The sequence below is a fragment of the Suillus fuscotomentosus genome, assembly GCF_016647785.1.
Source record: "Suillus fuscotomentosus strain FC203 chromosome Unknown F5891scaffold_3, whole genome shotgun sequence".
Lineage (NCBI taxonomy): Eukaryota > Fungi > Basidiomycota > Agaricomycetes > Boletales > Suillaceae > Suillus > Suillus fuscotomentosus.
This window is the reverse complement of record NW_024539515.1, coordinates 868,740-885,262: the sequence shown is the minus strand read 5'-3', so window position 1 is coordinate 885,262 and position 16,523 is coordinate 868,740. Positions and strand designations below refer to the sequence as shown.

Genomic DNA, 16,523 nt, shown 5'->3' with positions numbered 1-16,523 from the left:
GAGTTTATTAAAACGAATAACGTTTAAATTGGGCGTGGAAAGTGTAGCCGGGAGAGCATCGTGAATCTCTTGAAATCGAGTTTGGATCTTCGCTTTGCTGCATACTGAATCGTCCTAGGCCTGTTCGCCTGCTCTCATACGAGGTAAGAAACTGCCTTTTGTCTTGCCGCGGAGCAAATCTATGCGAACCCTCAAGCTCGTCTTTCATTCATCCTTATAGTATTGCTGATGAACTCTGGCACCCGTAAGTCTAGATTCCTCTCATTTCGTGTGCTCATATAACTGTCGCATAGCCCTTCTTCATTGCTCTTCGTCAGTGCAGCCCCAGTAACAGATATTTGGAAAGTTATGGACCATCCTTCTCCAAAGGTCATTCTACCTCTTCTGCACTGTCCTCTTTGCTCGTCATCTCGTCATCTAACAGACCCAACCACTCTACGATGTGGTCACACCGTCTGTTCATCACATATGACCTCAGATTTATGCCCAATCCCAACTTGTTCATCTACCCCACCAAGTTTCACGCCTACTATTCCATCTGGTTCTCGAGTCGCGTTCTTTCCAGCGATTACAGACAGTCGTACGAGTCCTCCTGAACCAGCTGAACGAAGAATTGATGTCAAAGTGAGAAAGTTGGTGGAATTGGTAATGAAGGCCGCAGAGGATGAGGTCGAGCAGTCTGACCACCTTGTGGACATCTATTCTGACTCCGGAGACGATTCTGATGACGAACAGCAGGAGCCAGTCGCTTCTCCATCGTCACCGTCATCAACTGACCGTCCCGTCACACCTGTCTCTGGCTCCTCCCCTACGTCAACAGGCTCTTCTCGACCACGGAAGCGGCGTCGACGTCATACGTCCAATCCACGTCTACCGGATTTTCATCCTTCGGACCCTGAGGCTATATCGCTAGCCGAATTTGACAAGAGCCTCACTACGGAGTTGACGTGCGAGATCTGTTTTATGCTGCTTTACCAGCCTATCACAACGCCTTGTCAACATGTACGTGTGTACAACTCCTGGTCGGTATGAAAGAACCCTGATGACAGCAATGCCAGACTTTTTGCTCTAAATGCTTACAGAGATCGCTAGATCATAGCTTGTTATGTCCACTATGTCGCGTGGAATTACCTGGCTTCACTTACTTTCATGAACACTCGTATAACAAAGTTGTCCTTGCTCTTCGTCAGTAAATCACGTGTGGCTCTTGCATTCATCTAATTTCCTGTCAACGTGCAGTGCTCAAAGCTTACCCTGAGTCCTATGACGCAAGGGGACAAGCAATTGCGACAGAAGAGCGCGACGCACGTTTAGACACGCCAATTTTCGTTTGCCAACTATCCTTTCCGGGAATGCCAACACTCCTGCATTTCTTCGAACCACGCTACCGGCTTATGCTCAGGCGTTGTCTCGAGGCTCCAACACCGACTTTGGGCATGATAATGCCTCCACGTGCAGCACCTGTTGCCAGTCTCGGCGTTGATGCGGGTGCAGATTTTGGTACCATGCTTGAGATCCGCAGTGTGCAGATGCTGCCAGACGGGCGGAGCATGGTGGAAACCCGGGGCACGCATCGGTTCAGGATACTCGAACGCGGATCTCTAGATGGGTATATGATCGGAAGAGTGGAACGGATCGACGATTATGAAGACCTTTCTGATGACTGGGAGTCTGAGATCGAGGAGAATGCTGATTCTTCGTCATCCGCATCATCATCGTCTGCTTCTAGCGCCTCGGGTCATGCACCATCATCTCCACATCTTTTTTCGCGCATCATGTCGAACCTGTCATCGCCTTCTCCCACCAATCCACCTCTGAGCACCGCAGCGCTCCTTCAAACGTGTCACACGTTTCTGGAGCAGCTGCGTGCAGGTACTGCACCGTGGGTAGTTCAGCGTCTAAACCACACATACGGTCCGCAGCCGCCTGACGAGAACCCTGATGCGTTCTCCTTCTGGATAGGTATGGTGCTCCCGATAGATGAGCATGAAAAGGCCAAATTGTTACCCATTAAAAGCGCGCGACTCCGTCTGCGGATGGTCGTAGGCTGGATCGAACAGCTGAATAGTAATTGGTGGGTGCTGCACCTTGTTTTACCCCTATCCCGCTCTTGACTGTGACTCGATGGTTAGGTGGTTTTCGCGTGGATGCATTGTAATTTAGCCTCGTTCCTTCACATCATATTTTCTTACTACACCATAGAATCAGCCTGATCGCCGTGAAGGAGATGAACGAAAAAACAATGAAGTTTGTTTAATATGTATCACGTACTCTACCCACGTACCATATCATCCGCACTGTTGCAGTGTATCCTACCCATGCGCTCTATTTATTCCCATTTTCTCTTCGATTCTTCACTTGGTTACTACTTCTGCATCGGATATGGACTAGCTTGATTTTTTTTCTGTTGGAGTACCTGAAGGACTATATATGCTTGACGGTACCTTGACAGTCTTCATCGGCTTCACCCTAACCGCCTTATTTTTGGGAAGGTTGTGATTACCCTGACTTACCTTTGCGAACAAAAAAATTGTGCGTGCGTGTAAGGAGTAGTTACGAAGTGCCCCGAGCTGACTTGCTGGGCCGCCAGGCGCCCGTTGTGTCACACCGGGGTCACGCCCTATTAGCCAAAGTGTGACACTTCCGAACTGCTTATTCCACTGCGCCCTCGGACGTCAGTGCTCAACGTGAGCCATGGCGAACTCAATCCGAGGCCCACCACGGTTGCTCATGCCAACTGTGCGCCCACCCGCACCTCTGTGCATACCTCAATGTCCTCCAAGCTCACCAACACGAAGGCAAACCTCATCAAAATTAATTCGTTCCCGCTCAGGCTCGGCAACTGCCATCATGACAAGCGCGGCATTCAATACGGGGACAGGGGTGAGCTCGGATTCTGTCGGGGAGCGCTGGATTGGGAGGGAGTCTTGTCTTGAAATTGCTGAGAATCGTGTCGAGCTGCAGGGTTATCAGATGTATGCAGTCGAGAAGTGGTTCGTGGGTTGTCTTTGTGTGAATTTCGGCGTGTGTTGACTGACGCATAGGATAGTTGAGCGTGTACGCCCTGTTACAGTGCTCATAGTGTATACGGGAGACCCTTCCCATAAGGTATGTTTTTGTAATGTAAGCCTGAACTTCAGGGAGCAATGTTCATCCCCTTGCTATGGCTCCAGGTTACTGTCACCGTGCTTAAGCCTGCTGACCGTTTGACACACGAGGAGGGAGAGTTAGAACTCAAGCTCTCTGTACAACACCTTCGCAAAGACGGGGCCCGGCCAAAACAGGTACCTTGGCACTTCGGCGGTATACTCGCTTAGTGCTGATGCATACGCTTTAGACGCCCATGGGCATTCTGATGGTCACCTCTTTGGCAAACTTTCGGTCTGATTATACAATTGTGCAGATTCCAGATGGCGACTTTCTAGCAGTACAGGAACGTTTGTACTGCAACATCAATCTGCTGCGAATGGGGTGCAGTGGCCGAAGTGCTGTTACGCTCGAAGAACCTGGGTAAGGTTTGGGCAATCGGCTTTTGTGTTCGCTCATTATTTCGTAGCGAGACGACAAAGGACCGGTTTAAATCATTGTACTTGATTCCTGACACTCCGTCTGCGACACATCCATTTCGCTCTAAATCTCCTCCGAATCCACGTGTTCAGACTCGCACTTTCTCGCATTCTCCGAGCCCCCTTATCCTTCCTGACACATTGAACAGCTCTTCTTCGCATGTCCAGTCATTGTACACTGGCGCCTCTCCGCAGCACAGCACGTCTAATATTAATGCACAGCAATCGCAGCGTCACCCGCACTTTGCAGCCACTGTTCTAGAGCTGGTGAAATTGATGCAAGCTGCATTGTCTGTGTGTGGAATGTTCCCACTGACTTCCCTACCTATGTTGGATGGCCTACTTTGTGATGTCACCATAGATGGATTGCAAAAATGGATGGTGGAAGTAGGAGAGAGCCTTCCAGGTATTGAGGTCCGTGAAACTACCCTTTCATTATATTGAGACCTTGGCCAAATTAAGCACTTTCAGGCAACTGAACGTATTGCTGACCCCTCTGCAGTTGGAGCACTGCTTTCATTTGTGCTCTCAGCGCGAAATAAACTTGCGTCCTTTGCACAAGCAGTGCCGAAGGATCCCTTCCTACATCCACACGTGTTAATTGCTTGCATTAGTGCATGTACACAGGCTCAGTTGTTGGGCATCAGCTCGCATCCTAATAATGGGATGCATTCGTCGCCAACGCTTTCGCACACGGAGACACCTCTGCTAATCACGGTATCAGGCGCCTCCTCACCTGGATTGTCGGTGTCGCCGGCAGTCTCCATGTGCTCGCCATCGCCTTCCGTTGGTGCAAGTTCCTCAGCTCCTCAACCGGCGCTCCCAACTTATTTAAACCTTCACTTATACAATGCGCTTACCTCCACGCATGAGGCAAGGCTTAAGCATTCTGACTCACGACGTGTGCAACGCATCATTTTATCAACTCTTGACCCTACTTCTGAGCCGAACTCATCTGATGATGAGCGACGCGGGTTAAGCGGACGTGTCAGGGGTTTTGTGGGGCGCGGTGGCGTGGCTGGTGCGGAGGGTGTATTGGTCCCCGTGGCGGACCTAGGCACGTTCGTCAGAGCTGTCATAGGGCGTGATAAACAGCATGAGAAAGTTGGGTCCAGGGCCGAGAAAAACAAATTGGAAAGAGAGCGTGTTAGGAAGGACGAGAAACCCGACGAAGTGGATGAGAAGGAACGGGTAGCCGGTAGCGTGCGTGCCCTTTGGACCGGTAGAGTGGAGGTAGCGGTTCGTTTACGGGCGCGTGCAGTAGGACCCACGCAAACATTCCACAGAACCCGGGAGAAGGTACGAGAAAAAGATAAGGAACGACTTACGTCAAGTGATGTGGACGATTTGGGGATAGTGAAGAGCCCAGGTGAAGACGATAACGATCTTACCTTCGGAGGTGTTTGGTCTGGAAAGGTTCAGAAGAAATTGGAGTTCTGGGCTGGGTCAGTAGCTTCTTAAATTCTTCCGCTCCGAGCTGACACCTTCATTATAGCATCAATCGGTCCAAGAGATCGATAGATCTATCATCTCCATTGAGATCTGCAGGGCGCTCATCGTTGATAGCAGTGCCGTTGTCTGCACAATCGTCTTTATCGGGCCACGTGTATGCCGATACAAGTGTTTTGACCGTACCGTCTGTGGTGTTATCCCCGTGAGTACGATTCCTTGTCTGGACAGATTCACACTCAATCATAAGAGGTAGGAATAGCGGAGATGACGAGGACCTCCCCAGCAGCGGCCAGGTGTCGCCCATCTGTATGTATACATGTGACTTATTTGGCTAGACTGTGATCTGATGCTTCAATCCTAGCAATCTCAAAGACACACAACCCGTTCATACTTGACCCTTCTGATGCATCCATCACCGCGCAAAGATCCACGTCTAACCTTAACAAGGGATGATCCAGAGTACAATCGCCGCGTGAAGTCCTTCCTTGCTCGACATCCCAGAAGACCTAGAGACGAAAGTCGTGTGTCTAGCTGGTCGGGTGTAGGAAATGCAGAAGAAAAGAGAACTTCTGTTGATAAATCTACTGAAAGAGAGAGCGAGGCGGAGAGTAAGAGGAAAATGTTGAGACTCGATATCCGGAGGTAGGCAGATGAGACCCAATAAAGGTATTATGTGCTAACACTCGCGGCAGACGGCATAGTTTTCATGACCTGGATGCTTTTCGAGACCTTCGAATCCTTCCTTTCAAATGGATGCGAATCGATGTAGACCTTTGCGGCCACCTATTAGTCATGCATCGGCGAGAAGAGCATTTGAAATGCATGCTTGCTTGCCTCGAGGTGGGCGTTTGTGTTCATGAGTTCTTTGGGTACCCGCTCATCACGACGTGGACCGGTCCTAGCATGTATCTTCAAACCTGGCAGCGACCAACGCGGCTCTCCTAAACGATGACAGAGATCATCGCGAATTTCTATCTAATTTGTCGAGCCAACTCGAAACCCTGCAACGCGTGGAAGACGCAAGGGTCGCAGCACACAGTAGTCGTCAACAAGTCGCAGCTCTTGACTACGAGGCGGGGCAATTCAGACGGCAAGACCTCTGGAATGCAGCAATTGCACCTCGAGCAAAAGTGCTCGAGCTTAGGGGTAAAGTTTTTGGATCGGACGCCGTTAGCTCGAGAAAGCGACGGCGGAAGCAGTGGACACTTGGCGGCCAGGAGCGAGAGGTGGATGTATGGGGACGGACAGAGAGCGAGGCGGAGGAGGAATGTCGTGCAGGTGCTGGGTTGGGAGATTTACGGGTGCTTGGTGATGAGACGGATGACGAGATGAGCCAGGCGGAAGAGCATGATGAACACAAGGACGCTTTGATGCAACCAATGTGGCTGCTCAAGTTCCTTACCAGATGGACCGCAAGCTTGGGATTCTTGGCGGGTCAAAGTGGGGTGCAGGCGTCACCATCTCAATTTCACGCGCAGTCCTGCGACAGCAGTGTCCCTGCTACGGATTCTCGGACCAGCGGTTCTTCTATTTCTCCGTCATTACCTTCATAATATCTTACTTCGACGTTATTTAATGGTCTACTGCTCGGTCAAGGATATATGAAATAATATTTTTATGTACAATAGTCCTTCCTCCATGTGATCTTAATAGAATACTTATGATTTCCTCACCACCTTGCCTTGTGAACGTTTCAAGGCACGTTTCCGATCACGCTCAATGATCTGATGCGGAAGTGGTGAGCAAGGAAGTAGAACCCGATATGCAAAGACTAACCTTTTTCTGTTCTGCAGCACTCAGGCGTGAGACGCGTTCTAGTTCTGCTTTCCGCCTTGCGACCTTCTTATCCTCGGCCGCCTCCTCCTTCTTTTCCTTCACAGCCTCTTCCCGGATTTCCTTGTCCACATCCTCTCGGACCTTCTTCATCTTAGAACGGGTTTCTGGCCGCAAATTCATCTTCGTTAAACCGTCAATAAATGTAAACATAGCCGAGACTAGAGGAATGGTCTCGGCGGCCTTGTTTGCAGAGGGAACAGCCAGACACAAGATGACGTGTTTCTCGCGTTCGGCAGGTGTAAGAGGGACAGCAGGGCGTTCACGCGGCTGGTCCGTCACGGAAAGAGATTTGAAGTATTTGAGATTAACAGGGTCCGAAAGGAGCTTGGTTAGTGATAGCGTGGGAGTAGCCTTGAACAAGTTGTCAGTCACATCTGCCCATTCGGTCATCACGGAGAGCGAGGCTGGAAGTGAGGCATGATCGGCGGTACGGGTGAACGTCTGTGATAATGTGAATTTAATACAAATTGACTGTAGGGTATGAGGCTAACCAAATCCCAGCGCTTGTCCTTAATATTTGTGAATTCATCCTTTGCGAGGACAGCCCATACGTAATCTGGGATGCTAGCCGCCATTTCCGCGTCGAGTTTGAAGTCCAGAGTGAGTTCATCGTATGGATTGTACCTGAGGTCGTACATTTGCCAGCCGAAATGATAGATAAGTTGCAGTGGATCTTGACGTGGGCGAAGTGAGAATACAGTGTGCAGAGACGCAATAGCACGTCGACCGGTGGAGAAATTGAACAAGTCTGTGTACCCATCTGCTATGAGCCCTGAGGCAGATGTAGGTGAAGAGAATTGGTCTTGAAGGAGTGTGAGGTGAGCATTGTACCTGAAAGTGCGTTAAAGATGGCGTAGATTGATATTTAAGACATACCAGGAATTAGCTCTTTTGAAATTGACATATTTGCCGTAGATAGCTATGGCTACATACGCCAATAATCCAGCTAAAAGATACGCCTGGCTTTGAAAGACTGCGTCATGCAGTGAGCACGAATACGTTAGAGAAGAAAACCGAATCCAAGCACATACGTCCTGGACGGAAAACCAAAAATTTCCATTTAACTTCCCAACCATCGTAGTCTGTTGGTTGTACAAAAGGTGGGGGCGTCATAGCACCCAGAATTTTAACCAGAAGACTTGCCATGGCTTGCTACTTAGCCTCGGAGACTTAGTGAAGTTAAAGAATACCTGGGAACTTTCGGAAAGAAGTCCGGGGTTCGGTAATTTCCGGAGGAGGGCCGGCGCCGCTTAATTTGCTCTAGATCGCAGTAGACAAGATACTTAGAAGAGGCAAGAAAGTTGTGGGTGTTATCATCCCCTCCCTCTTTCCTTCAGACACTGACAATGGATTCGTCAATGCTTGTCACAGGATCATTGCTCGATCAATTTCAGGTAGAGATGGAGGTAAGTTCAAATAATTCGTAATTCAGTGTTTCTAAACACGAAAACAGCCAAGACAAAGCCAGCCAACTGATTATGGCCGTTTTGTGATTCATGTTGTAAAGCGTATGACACAACAGTCAGGCGTTATCGACCAAACCATGTTACGTCGGGCGATTGGGCTCGCATCGTCATACCTTGTGACTGATACAAGCACCAATTCCGACCGTGGTATCCAGACGTGGTGTACTGGGTTCCATCGTCTTGTCGATATTATGGTTGTGTTACATTCAAGAGGGGAGCTGGAACTTGACACAGTCAACGAGGCATCAAAAGCGTGTTCTGAATGTTGGAGTGTGGCCGGAACTTGGCGGGGCATGGAAGATTGTCGCCAGGGTGTGAAGGAGGTTGCTGCTAAACTGAAGAAGTTACTTGATGAGCCTCACAGAAGAACGTATAAAGGATCCAAAGTGTATACCCCGAGCAGTAGTTAACTTGGTAATGACAGTACAAGGAAGGAGAAATAGCCCCTAGAGTGGCGGTGCCAGCCATGATGTACGTAATATCATGGCCGTATATTGATGTCTTACATTGGAGTTTCGTCAACTGCGGGCTTCCAACATTCCTTGTCATGAGCACACCACCTCCTCAAATCTCTCCCTCCAATTCAAAGCACCGGCCACGTCGACCAACCCGTCAGATACCTTCTGTTCCAAAGCCAACTGATGATGATCCACAGGATCCTGTTCCTTCCGAGGAGCGCTATTTGGTTCTGACACCTCTCCGAGCTCACTACCTGAAGAAATCACTAATACAACTTCAATTCCACAAAGAATTAAATCTTATAACAAACGCACCTGATGATGGTGGTTCCACCCTTGCATACCTTGGGACCCCGTTTACGCCGCCCCCAATGGGTGCTCAGCCCCTTGATTTACCCTTCTTGAAGTATATGTTCCGCCAATTTCTTTTAACATTCCCTCTCCTCGCAGCTGCAGATAAAAGTTTCTATCCAAATAAACTACAAGTATTTGTTGCTTCCGCTCTTGCGAAGAACATATCCCCCACCTCATTACTTGAGGATGAAAACGAACCCAAGGCTGCTCGCCTCAAATTGCTTGACAGTCTGGAACGGAACTTTGCCCTATTTTTCAGCGCTGGTACAAAGCTAGTAGAACAAGAAGAGGTCGTCCGGCTCAACCAACATGATCTTGATCGCCTCGAGCAACTCGCCAAGAAGCGGCAGGCACAGTTAGCCAAACATCGCGACGTATTCGAAGTAAATATTGTATGTGTGAGGAATATCACAGACAAGGGTCGAGTCCGCAGTCGGGTTCACGAGGTTTGCTGGCATATATCGATCATCAATCATCGATGTCCTCATCACCTCGTATAGGAATTCATCATCAGGACTCGGCTATCAGAAGATAGGGAAGTTTGCGTGTCTCGAAGGTATGGCGACTTCAAAACGCTTGCAGATGAGGTACGATTTGTGCGCCTCAATCCTTGACACAGCCCATCACGTCTCCTGTGTAGTTGCGCAAATTTCATCCTGAAGAGATGGTACCTTCCCCACCCGTCAAAGATCGTACGATCGTCAATGTTCCGCGCTCGACATCTCCTCCAGATATATCCACCATATCACGGACGCAACGCACAACCCTCTCCGATTGCAGTGCCACCTTCTCGGACGGTTCATCTGAATCGCTCCCGCACTCCTCGTCTTCTCACCAGTCTTGGAATGGGAGATCTCCGCCGCGGCTGTCCCGGGAAAAGAACAGATTGACCCTTAGAGCTTATCTGCACTCTCTCATGAACAATAGGGTAATCGGGAGCTCTCCCGTGCTCAAATCTTTCTTACTCAGCGGACCTACTAGTTTGGGTCCTGAAGAGGTAGAAGATGCTCGGAGAAGGGAAGACGCAGATAGAATTCGTGAAAACGGGAGGAAACGGTTTGCGCACGAAATTGCTGCTCGTGTCGATGGTTTAAGAGATGCAGTGAAGAGCGTCAAAGGCGACATCATGGGGAAAGGTCTATCAACTTCAGGGGTTGCTTATTGCGAATCTCACATATTCATAGATGGACTCAGTCATATTTTCGCCATAATTAAGGTGACTCCCGACATAAACCAATTACCTCCTAATTATCGGGCCGTGACAGAATGGGGCAGAATAACGTGCGTATACGTTCCTTGCAATAATCAGATAACTAATCGTTTTGGTAGGCTAGCCTCGACGATCTTCCAAATGTTCGTTGCGTCTGATACTGCGTCGGAAACGTTCGCAAGCATGAAACGTTTACATGGATTGATGCCTTACTTTTTGCTAAGGACAGCGCTCAAGATAAGCAGTCCAGTTGCCATGATACGCAGTAAGGTGCATATACCCTCTCAGGACTGATGTATTGATGAATGCTAGGTGTGGTGGATATCTTTCTGGCGACTCCGTTTGGTGGAAGAAGTCTCCTTCAACGGTAGTCCAGAATTTAACCGGTCAATCAGCCTGTTAATGCTTTACCAGAATGTTCTCTAGCTCTCTTACGGAAGAGGTCACAATTATCGAAGAAGATATCGAGGCTGTAAAAGCCAAAGTTGATGACCCTGTCATATGTGAGAAGCTCCGCTTGTTTGTCAACGCCCCGCGCGACATTCAGGATACGTATCGAACGGACGCAAAGAACGGGAAAATTCCTGTACTTGTTGTCGTTCTGCGATCTGGAGAAGAACCCAGATTAAATCGTGACCAATTACGCAGAGTGCACCGGGCGCATATTGCACATGCGGCATATCTGAGGGAGCGGGAAAACCTTGTGGACTCAGACGATGATGATGGGCCAACCAACGAGGAGGCATGGCTGTTTGAGGATCTAAAGATGCTTGTGCAGCTTTATTCCCGGTTGAGAGACCGAGAACAGTTGATTGCACTAATATTCGAGGTCAGCCTGCTTGACAAAGTGTCGGTATCTCTGCTGACACACTCCCAGGGCGTTACCGCTGAGTTGCTGAAGGATATCATCTCCATTTTTTATGCGCCATTAGCCCAAGTATACCGGGCTGCCAATATTGGAAATTCTGTATCAGATCTGCAGAATTTCATCACCGATTTAATTAGGGTCGTCGAGGCTACGGAAGAAAGTAAGTTCTTCGCGCCGATGCTTGACGGAGAAAGCCTAACCATCGAGCGATTAGTGAGCGACGAGGATCCCCAGGTCACCGTGCAAACCTTTATTGACCTCGTCGGCCGGCATGAGCAAGCATTTTACTCTTTCGTGCACAAGGTACATGCAAACGGGAAGGGCTTGTTTGAAAACCTGATGCAATGGATTGAAAAATTCCTCACTGTCGTCCGGGAAGGTCTAGGATCACCGGTGTCGCTTGAATGGCTACTTCCCCACGGTGGGCAAGAGCGCACGAATATGGTGAACGAGATAGACGAGGTAGCTCGGTACCATTACAAGCTGAAGATCGCACACGAAGAAAAAGTGCGCAGGCGTTTCACGCGGGCTCAGGGACATAATGACGCGGACGCCGAAGATGAAGCCACACAGGCCCTGGTGCACAGCGTGGTAGGCGAAATCAATTTCGGGGAACTGGTTCAAAGTGATGCTCTTGATCTTGCCGCGGAGGAAACGGATGATGAAAGCGATGAGTCTTCTAGTGAGTACGAAACGGAAAGCTCGGGGAGCTACGAAGATGCCGAAAGCGAGGAGAGCGAGGAGGAAGGGCCAACTCCAACTCGGTCCCGAGTTCAAACAGCTAGGCCATCTCCGCATATGTCGTCCCCGCAACGCCCGCTGACGCCCCCACCTGTGCAACAACCTCCACCTTCTACCCGCCAGCGATCCATCTCATTACGGAGCACGAAATCTGCCAATTTCTCCCATCAGTCGAATTGGAAAGATGTCCCTCCTGTCCCGCCATTACCGCCATCACTTCGTCGTGCGGACAAACCGTTACCCCCGCCTCCCCCCACCCTAACTGCACGTTCCGCGGAAAACCTTCAGGGTGCACCAGATCACCCACCGCGTAGATCGAAGGGATCCACAGACATGCTCAGACCTCCTGATCTGGTTTACATTCCACAGCTGTTGCCATTATTTGTGGAAGTGGTCAGCTTCTCCTCTTCAAACTCGACTTCATACTTGTCACTCACTGCTTCTTTATAGATGCGACCGAACCTACGTGGCAGGGATGCATGATAAGGTCAAGTTGGATCAGCAAGCTGTTGTAGTTATAGGAATTCTGCAGAGATTGATATTCTACTATGTTTTTGACGGATCTCGTTGTTTCTGCAAGACCCATCCACTGTGGTAGATCTGGTATTCACCACCCAAATTACTCAGTTTTTGCAGACCACGTCTTGTCCTTACTAGCATCCGAGCGGCTAGCTCTTGGACGGGCAGCACGGTCTGTTCGCGGGGATTGACGTTGAACAACGCGATAGCCTGAAAACGATGATGAAGCGTAGAGTATGAGTATGATTCGACAATCACCTACCTTAATCAAGGAAAAGAAATGAGTCGTCTTTGGGTCTGCGTTCGTGAACGTGAACGCGAGGTCTAATTCTGCCATTGCATCGTGCACCTGCTAGTTTCCGCAGGGGGCGAGGCCCCTTGGAGATATAGCCGATCGAGGAGGGCTCAATGCTAATTGACTATGTCACCATCCAGCTTAGCCCATATTAAGTGGGGCGTAACAGGTCAGCCTTGGTCGCATCCTGAAGCGCGTCGTTCCAGGCAAGCTGTCTCGCCATGTCGAATGAACGACTGGCATAGAAATCAAAGTTGTTGGGATCGGCGTCGATTTGATGTGTGAACAACTGTGTAGTAGTAGGCAGGTCCCTAGTCATACATGCATTGCGGACTGCCGCGTTCATAACGAGGATCTGCATGAAGTATGTTCACATTGTACGATAAGAGTCAGAGCGACTGTATGATTATAGCGGTTCTGCGGCAGATATATACAACACTAGTATACGAGAACACATCAGAACATGACATGTCCAGACATACATCCTCGAACGACTTACCATTATTCCCGCGAATGAACGCGTCCCCGTATCGATTCGTAACTACCCCATTCACATGCTCCTCAGTCTGCTCCAGCGCAATGTTCATATATCCATCTAGACATGAAAGCACGCCTACGTACATAAGCTTAGTTCTAGATTGATGTAAGGCAAAGGAAAGGATACCTCGATAATCAACACCTGATGTGAGACGCACGATGACCTTTTTCCCGACCACGCCTTTCAAGAAATCTGTTGGCGTGCCTGTTGATGTTGATGGTGGGGGTGGGGGTGGGTATGCGTCGATATCTGGTGGTGGAGGTGTTGACTCGTCCATGATGAAAGTCGAGTCCAAGTCAAAATCAAAGATTTGGACTTGTTTGGTTCTCGCGGCTTTCGTCTGATACAGCGATGCTCTGAGTGCTAATCCTTTCCATTTGGGAGAGCATATATACAAGACAGGGGAACAGAGCAAGAAGAAAATCGGATATTGTCCACACCATTGCGCAGCACGGTCGACAACGACGTTCTCGTATGGGACTTCTGAATCGGTCTCATTCAGACGCTGGGAGACACAATGATTACATGCTAAGATACGCCGATCATGGTTTGGTGCCCCGGAGGACACGAATGTACGGAAGGAGACAAGAACGAGACAATGGCCTATTTTTCACAAGTCACCGAACTCCTGATCGAATTCTTTCTGCGAAACAGCCCCCTTCCGCAGTTTTTTGGCTAATCGTTCTTCTCGTGCCAGTTCGTCCCAGTCGTCCTCTCCGCTACTCTCTTTTGGTTTGGCTCTGCCTGTTTGGAGAGTACCTTTTAAGTCACCAACAACAACATTTTGACTTTTAAGCCATTGCTTTTTCCTCGCCTTTTGTGTCCGGCGCTTGTCTTTGTCATTTTTATCATCAGCTTGCTGACTCCATGCAGCATTACGTTTGCGCTTGGCAGCTCGAGTCTCGGAGTCGTGCTTCACCACAGCTTTCTTCGAATCTTCTTCAACTCGCTTGGCTTCTTGCGCCTTGTCCGCATAACAGTATGAATCCCACTTCATTCATCGTAGCAATCAGTATGTGTGATATCTGGAAATTATTGAACATACATCAAGTTCTGCGCCTTCCCATTGTGATTTATCACGATCTTTCAGTTCGGGCATTCGTGGCAGACGCAGCAGACCGAAGCTTTTTGCGACGCCTATTAAGTCCAGGTCTTTGATTCGGAAGATGTAGGAGGCCTCATGCTTGGAGTATGCACGAACAAAGGAGACAAACGCCTTTATAGCCTGTCAAACTATGAGATGGCCACGTATATCAGATTTGGAAAAGGCAGCTACCTTGTCATGCAGCGCGCGATCTGTCTTGACAGTTTGTCTGATTTGGAACATGAAGGTACTGACGTCATCATCCTCTGTCGAGGGGCAATCCGTGTCCGGTGCTTTGCTTCCATCGGCTAGTATGGATGGATGCTGCCTGATTGGTATTTTTCTAACGGATAGGAAATCTATTGACGCGGCCGTCAGTTCGAAGATGTAATGTGAGTGCGTATGAAAACAGACCAATATACTCAATCTCTCTTCCCACTAAAAGTGCATATGCCTTCCCACTCCTTCCAGCTCTAGCTGTCCGGCCGCAACGATGAGAAAAGGCTTTCGAGTCAGATGGAGGGTCGAACTGAATGACAACATCCACATGAGGAATATCAAGTCCTCGGGCAGCAACGTCCGTAGCAAGAAGCACTGAAGGGGAAGAGGACGACGACAGAGTTGAAGAAAAGGCTGAGAGGGCACGAGTACGGGCTGCGGGAGGGAGGTGTCCGTGGAGAGAATGGAGTTGGACATTGGATGGTAAAAGCGTTGGTAAAATCTAAATCCCATTTGGAATTCAGGAGCAAAGGGTCGATATAAGAACGCTCACGCGATAAAAATAATCAACACATGCGCAAGTCGCAAAGTACACAATGAAATGTGGTGCGTGATGAGATGAGGACTCCTGCTTGATTATACGTGTCAGTTGAACCAATTTTTCGGATGGGAGACAGCTGATGTAGAAATTTTGAAGTCTAAGGAGAGAGGAATAGGTAAGAGATGTTACGTAGTACATACACCTTACCCTGCAGGTATCCGCCTTTCCTCGATGATGTGACTTTCTTGCAAGGTTCCCGAACTCGTTCCCCTTGTTCTCTTTGATTGAACTTTGACAACGATGCGAGCAGGGTTTCGTAAGCCAACGCGAACCAATTCAGAAAGAGCATCAGCATCTGTCATCGTCGCACTGAAAAGACCGGTTCTCCTTTGTTTCGGAATATGAGTGATGATACGAGTCAGAGCAGCTTGAAACCCTAGGTCCAGCAAACTTTAAACGTCTTCAGCAAATAAACTCCTACTCCTGTAAACGGGAGAGGCTCACCGGTCTGCTTCATCTAACACCAACACTTCCAACTCCTTGACGCTAACAACAGTCTTCCCTTTTCCTATAAGAAATTCTTCCATGCGTCCAGGTGTCCCGATGATGATATCAGCACCAGTAGAGAGAAAACGCTGTATATCCTGAGCTGGGGAAGATTTATCTGATGAAACAAGCAGAAGGGGTGGAGGAAATCCTGCTCCTGAGTATTCAGTGTCTGTTGAGGGTGGTGGTGATCCTTCTCCATTCTCATCCTTCAATGTGCTATTATCTGGTTGGGCATTCAGGAAGAGAGAAAATACGGAATGAATCTGAGTTGCAAGCTCTCTTTCGAAGAAGGACTAGGATTAGACGTTGAGTAATATAAGAGTTCCTCAGAAACTCACCTTGTGGGACTGATAACCAGTGCACCGACCTCGTTTCTTCTAAGTCTAGTATCCCTTCTGATAAGACGTTCGAGGATAGGGATGACAAACGCTAGCGTCTTGCCAGAACCTGTCACAGCCTCGACTACTACGTCTTTATGCTGCATAAACAGCGGTATTGTGGAAGCTTGAACAGGTGTCATTTGGGTATGCCCCATCGATTGTATAACGTCCAGACTAGAAAACTTTGATCTCACTGCTTGAAGTTTAAATGACGGTAAACTCACACCCATGGTGTTAATGGTGTTGGAAGTGACGACCATAAGCCAGCAAATGCAGCAGATTGTGACATGCTTGAGCAAGACTTTCGGAAGTGGACTAGCGATCTTTGAGCCAATGGCTGTAAATCCGTTCAATTACTACAGTTGCTGATGAGTTGTGATCATGACATGCTGCCAAAAACTTCGCATCATGAAAGTCACGAGACTATTACTTACTACTTAGTAATAG

General features: G+C 48.8%; 7 protein-coding genes across 7 annotated transcripts; 4 read left to right on the top strand and 3 right to left on the bottom strand.

The window, feature by feature from the left end:
- The first annotated feature begins 60 nt into the window (after positions 1-60).
- Positions 61-2,547, top strand: F5891DRAFT_359483 (PUA-like domain-containing protein). Its single transcript, XM_041371527.1, has 4 exons — positions 61-1,002; positions 1,059-1,185; positions 1,240-2,074; positions 2,133-2,547. Exons 1-4 carry the CDS (start codon positions 349-351, stop codon positions 2,161-2,163), a joined length of 1,647 nt encoding a protein of 548 aa, XP_041232742.1. The 5' UTR covers positions 61-348; the 3' UTR covers positions 2,164-2,547.
- Positions 2,548-2,850: 303 nt separating this feature from the next.
- F5891DRAFT_1181464 (uncharacterized protein) lies at positions 2,851-6,571 on the top strand (the record flags this gene model as incomplete). Its single annotated transcript, XM_041366034.1, has 11 exons — positions 2,851-2,993; positions 3,045-3,108; positions 3,174-3,284; positions 3,338-3,510; positions 3,557-3,980; positions 4,038-5,011; positions 5,062-5,220; positions 5,272-5,311; positions 5,380-5,660; positions 5,711-5,858; positions 5,921-6,571. The coding sequence occupies 11 exons, from the start codon at positions 2,851-2,853 to the stop codon at positions 6,569-6,571; spliced, it is 3,168 nt and encodes a 1,055-aa protein (XP_041232741.1).
- Positions 6,514-8,087, bottom strand: F5891DRAFT_359410 (DUF1682-domain-containing protein). The gene is made up of 5 exons (XM_041371526.1): positions 7,886-8,087; positions 7,731-7,827; positions 7,346-7,685; positions 6,795-7,295; positions 6,514-6,742 (listed from the first exon to the last, which is right to left on the bottom strand). Exons 1-5 carry the CDS (start codon positions 7,998-8,000, stop codon positions 6,677-6,679), a joined length of 1,119 nt encoding a protein of 372 aa, XP_041232740.1. The 5' UTR covers positions 8,001-8,087; the 3' UTR covers positions 6,514-6,676.
- A 48-nt stretch (positions 8,088-8,135) lies between these two features.
- On the top strand, positions 8,136-8,842 carry F5891DRAFT_1000318 (uncharacterized protein; the record flags this gene model as incomplete). The annotated part of the gene is made up of 2 exons (XM_041360103.1): positions 8,136-8,260; positions 8,308-8,842. Coding segments are annotated over exons 1-2 (479 nt in total), but the record flags the coding sequence as incomplete, so codon positions are not given.
- A 2-nt stretch (positions 8,843-8,844) lies between these two features.
- On the top strand, positions 8,845-12,839 carry F5891DRAFT_1000317 (uncharacterized protein). The gene is made up of 11 exons (XM_041360102.1): positions 8,845-9,578; positions 9,633-9,719; positions 9,773-10,268; positions 10,317-10,413; positions 10,462-10,607; positions 10,655-10,709; positions 10,757-11,171; positions 11,220-11,370; positions 11,425-12,344; positions 12,402-12,679; positions 12,732-12,839. Exons 1-10 carry the CDS (start codon positions 8,868-8,870, stop codon positions 12,432-12,434), a joined length of 3,111 nt encoding a protein of 1,036 aa, XP_041232738.1. The 5' UTR covers positions 8,845-8,867; the 3' UTR covers positions 12,435-12,679; positions 12,732-12,839.
- A 141-nt stretch (positions 12,840-12,980) lies between these two features.
- F5891DRAFT_1000313 (uncharacterized protein) lies at positions 12,981-13,611 on the bottom strand. The gene is made up of 3 exons (XM_041360101.1): positions 13,430-13,611; positions 13,265-13,378; positions 12,981-13,203 (listed from the first exon to the last, which is right to left on the bottom strand). Exons 1-3 carry the CDS (start codon positions 13,578-13,580, stop codon positions 13,172-13,174), a joined length of 297 nt encoding a protein of 98 aa, XP_041232737.1. The 5' UTR covers positions 13,581-13,611; the 3' UTR covers positions 12,981-13,171.
- Positions 13,612-13,778: 167 nt separating this feature from the next.
- F5891DRAFT_1000310 (DEAD-domain-containing protein) lies at positions 13,779-16,476 on the bottom strand. The gene is made up of 9 exons (XM_041360100.1): positions 16,301-16,476; positions 16,035-16,250; positions 15,652-15,975; positions 15,355-15,597; positions 15,160-15,304; positions 14,802-15,108; positions 14,580-14,746; positions 14,349-14,528; positions 13,779-14,294 (listed from the first exon to the last, which is right to left on the bottom strand). The coding sequence occupies exons 1-9, from the start codon at positions 16,363-16,365 to the stop codon at positions 13,914-13,916; spliced, it is 2,028 nt and encodes a 675-aa protein (XP_041232736.1). The 5' UTR covers positions 16,366-16,476; the 3' UTR covers positions 13,779-13,913.
- Between the last annotated feature and the right edge of the window lie 47 nt (positions 16,477-16,523).